This window comes from Camelina sativa, chromosome 1 (genome assembly GCF_000633955.1).
Source record: "Camelina sativa cultivar DH55 chromosome 1, Cs, whole genome shotgun sequence".
Taxonomy (NCBI): Eukaryota; Viridiplantae; Streptophyta; class Magnoliopsida; order Brassicales; family Brassicaceae; genus Camelina; species Camelina sativa.
Window position 1 is genome coordinate 4,122,569 of NC_025685.1, and position 4,529 is coordinate 4,127,097.

A 4,529-nucleotide genomic window follows, 5' to 3' on the forward strand; every position below is an offset into this window, starting at 1 on the left:
CCCCCCCAAGTTCTTTGCTTGATATCATATGTTCTTAAAATATATTTATAGCCATCGTAGACGTACAATATGGGCATTGGCGGGAGTGACAAGATAGGGACCAACCGATTTTCAACCATGCATCTTTTGGTTCTCCGGTTAAGAGTATGCCAATGAGCTATATCGGTTTTGGTATCCTCGACGAGAACATACACACATTCTTCGGTGCAGCCGAGAAGAGACCGCTTCATGCATGTATAGCTGAGGCGACTAAACGAGAGATCGGAATTGCTTAGAGACGATGGAGAGAATCAAATGGTTGCATCTCGCGATACGTAGCGCTATACACTCCATGATGACGTCGTCATGGAAGTGACGCCATCACAGACGGTGGTGTCTTCTCCTTCTAATCTTCGGAAAGCATGTAAATATATTTATAGGTAAACAATGCGTATAATGTGCATGGGCATATGATGCTAGGATAAAAACAGATATGCAAATTTAATTTAATAGTTAGGGATTATGTATTTATGTTATGGGACAATAATTGTCAAAGGTGACATGATTGTGGCCTCTATTAAAATAATTCACATATTTGTTAATTATTTAATTATGTTTAGTTTCTTAAAATAGAAAAAGGAACCTTTTATATGAAAACTTAATTTATAATAGGCAAATTTTATAAATATGGCATGTTTTTGTGTACATTTTATTTATGTTAAAGAATTTTCTCCTTCTTATTTTACTATACAATTATTACACATGTACAAATTATAAAGGTCTTGTGAAATCCAATTAAATCAAATCATATGTGCATATATTCTTTAATACTGAGAATTGATTTTTAAAGTAACATTGTAGATATTCAGTTTTTGATTAATAGATTTGTATTTATAGTTGTAATAATAATCTAAGTTACTAGTGACTAGTGAGACATACATGTGTCTTACTCTTACTGACTCTAAAACATATTGAAAAAGGGTATGAACAAAACCTATTGAACAAAAATAGATCCAAAAATCTTATTTCTAAAGAAGTCAAATAGTTTGACTTTAATGATGCACATCCATCTGGTGAAAGTAAAAGACCTCAAACCATGATAATTTTCTCACATAACATTTGCAAGCCAAACTACAGTATCATGTATGTCCCTAACGACAGCTCAAGATCCTTCTTCAAAAGCAGTGAATTGTAGAAAGTCAACGAGCAACATAAGTAGTACACACAGAAACATATGCATATGCTTAAATAACATATGTATGTGAAGCCCAAATGATCTTTACGGTTTTATGACTCTTCTTGTTTCATCTCGGTCTTAATGGCTATAGCCAAGTGATCATAAGCTTCAGACCAAGCTCCTTCCACTTCTTCATTGTATTTCTCCCCCAGCCCCTCTTTTAATGTCCTTAGCAAAGCTTCTTTTACCACCTGCGTTTACGTTTTTTTTTTTTTTTTGTAAATGCAAATCTAAATAAAGTAAAGTGTATTTATATAGTACTATATATTTAAAAGAGACCTCGAAGTGAGGATCAATAACGCCACTTTTCCGATGAATAGAGCCCAAGTATTGGAGGGTTGTGTCAGCCACCACCACCTTTCCTTTCTCTCTCAGCTGTATTGCAGTTTCACATGTCTACACCCAAATTATAAAATAAAGTCAGAAAACTCATAGATGTTATATGCAACGTCCTAAAGTCAAGAGGTAAGTTCCAAACAGAGTCATGCACAAGCACAAACAAAAAAAAATTGAATATCCAAATTTGGTTTCTATGGTTCTATCCTTTTTTTTTTTTTTGTTCACATATGGTTCTATCCTATTGTAGCAATTAGCAAAAAAAATTTGATTATCCATAAAGCGAACCGAACGCTTGGAATTCTTCAGTAACAATTATTTCTTGATAGAAAATGTGTGTTATATTTTAAAATAATGTATATAAATTATCTTTACTAATATGAGAATTTTGTTTCTCAGAGAAGAAGACAAGGCCAACTAGCCAAGACCAAACAAGATTGATCACAAACCGTGTGCAGCACATGGCTGCGTCAATAAAAGACAAGAAATGTAGATTCACACTACTGTATTTTCTATAATATACAGAAAAGGAAAAGAAAAAAAAAAGATATGGTCGTATCTAATACACATATTATCTGATGAGTAGATAGAGATTCTTGAGATGTAATAATGAACTAGTCTAATTTGAATCTAAGAAGTGTTAAGATGACGATACGAATATATGTAAGTCACATATAACAAAATTGAAAAAAGTAAGTAATTACCATCTTGAAGACTTTAACAGCATGAGCTTTGAGTTTAGGATTATTGTGAGGGACTTCATCTGAGTCTCTTAGAAAAGAGAACAATCCCTTTGCTGCTGGTGCTATCTCAAGTATCCTATCACAATTATATTAATCTCAGATATATACACAACATATAAAGCTCATATACGTATATATCTATATATATAAAAATGCTTATTTATATGTATGTAAGTACTGTGAGAAGAAGTGAAGGCTGTATTTGGGGATGTCTTGTTTTAGTATCTCCCAAGACTCCTTCACCAAAGCTTCTTGCTTCACTGTAAACTCAATCTCTCCCATCTCTTTCTCTCTCTCTTTATCTCCGACAGTTTGAAGACACGAATATTTACGTGCATGTTTATATATATGGTATTCAATGGTCCTTTGGTTGGGTCTGTGAGGTATTTACTGTAGAAGATTCTCTCAATTATATTTTCATTGAAATTGTTTATTTTAAAACTGGAGGCATTATCTCTAAAAGGCATTATCCTCTGTTATTTGATGGCAAGTTCAGGTGAAGAGAGGGACAATTTTTTTATTCATATGTAAAGATAGCGTTTAGAAGGTTTAAAAAGGTATAGAGTATGCTTTGTCTCTATAATTTTGGTGGGTTGTAAACTTTATTGGACTCATTAGTATGCTTAGGCATACCTTATCTAATATAACTAAATCAGTTGGAAAAAAAATCTCTAAAAGGTGGACACGCGTAGGCGTAGCCAAGAAATGTGGATACAGGATACATATAAGATAGTATGTCCGTACGCGACCAGTCTAAACTCTAAAGAGACGTACTCGATTCCAAAATATTTTAAAGGGAAAGGAGAGAAAAAAAATGGAAATAATCAGTGTCATTAAGATTAACAATTCCATCCTTGCATAAAAAAGTTCATGTCCAATTAGATTAATACACAAATAAGTTAAGATTAAAAGGAACAAACAAAGATAAATAAAAACTTGCGTTGTCTAGTCTTCTGCGTTATATCTTGGGTTGAGCACACATTAATGATCAGAAAGAAGAATGAGAACCACGATGCTTTTGAAATTTGATTCAAATGTCACAAAACAATCAATAGTAACTTTAAAACATCAACTTATTTGCTGGGTCTCCCCTAGTTAACCAACATGGTACCGGCGATGAACTATGTGATCTCTTTTACCTAAATCCACACAAGCAAATTTTAATTACAAAACCTTAAACCCAAATCGACACAAATAAGGGTTCAACGCAAATACTAGTTCGATTCCTAATGTAAAACATTACTAGTTCCTACAACAAAATTAGCGTAATGTCAAAGTTTTTTTATACGTTGGTAACTAGTACGCTGTATTTGGGCCATATGTAACTTAAATGATCTAAAAACATGTCCAGCCCAATCCGGATCTTCAACCCCATTAGCGCACCAATCTTATTCACCAAATAAACGAAAACAATCAAGAATGAAACTTTATTTTACTCGTTAAGTTTTTCCTAACGCTCCAACAGAACCGAAGAGCAATTCATAATCATCAAAATCCTTTCTTTGACCAATTTTCGTTTACATTTAAAACAAACTGACACTGGATTAAATCAGCATCGACGTTAATTAATGTTGTTTAAACCTTGATTATATTGTTCCCAAAAAGTAAAATAAATAAATCTATTAATCAAGAAACTTTGTTGTAGCTCCTCTTATATGCGACATGATGATACCATCGGCGTCATAGATACACTCTTTAATTTAATAAATCTTATTATATATATAACTCAAGCAATGATAACAAGTGAGATATAGAAACTTACACTAATCATGAAAGAAGTAGCTTATGTTCTAAGACAACTACTTGTTTGATTCGGTTGCGTAGACATGGCTCCTTCTTCGTTGCAGGACCATCATATCATTACTATATATTTAATTTCCATTCAATTCTATTGGTCTAATGAATAACGCCCCAATTAATTCCATTTCAGGGACATTTACTTACTTGTATATTTAATTTTCCATTTAATTGTGTTGGTCTGGTGAGTAGAGGGTAATCGTCTTCTTTAAGTTGTTGCTTCTAAAAAACAAAAAGGTTGTTGAAACTTGAAAAGAAATTCAAGAGAGACGCATACGCATGCATGAACGCATGAGGTTTACATATCAGAAAATGTAACATGCAATTTACTTTGGCTAGTCTACCACAGTACCGTGCATTTACTAAATGCTATACATACATTGATTTAGCTTATCGTATTGTACTCTTTGCTAAATAGAACTGAAAACAAAAAAAAA

General features: G+C 32.9%; 1 protein-coding gene across 1 annotated transcript; it reads right to left on the bottom strand.

Annotated features, from left to right (window-relative positions):
- On the bottom strand, positions 986–2,617 carry LOC104763563 (non-symbiotic hemoglobin 2). The gene is made up of 4 exons (XM_010486952.1): positions 2,474–2,617; positions 2,257–2,371; positions 1,496–1,612; positions 986–1,407 (listed from the first exon to the last, which is right to left on the bottom strand). The coding sequence occupies exons 1-4, from the start codon at positions 2,575–2,577 to the stop codon at positions 1,267–1,269; spliced, it is 477 nt and encodes a 158-aa protein (XP_010485254.1). The 5' UTR covers positions 2,578–2,617; the 3' UTR covers positions 986–1,266.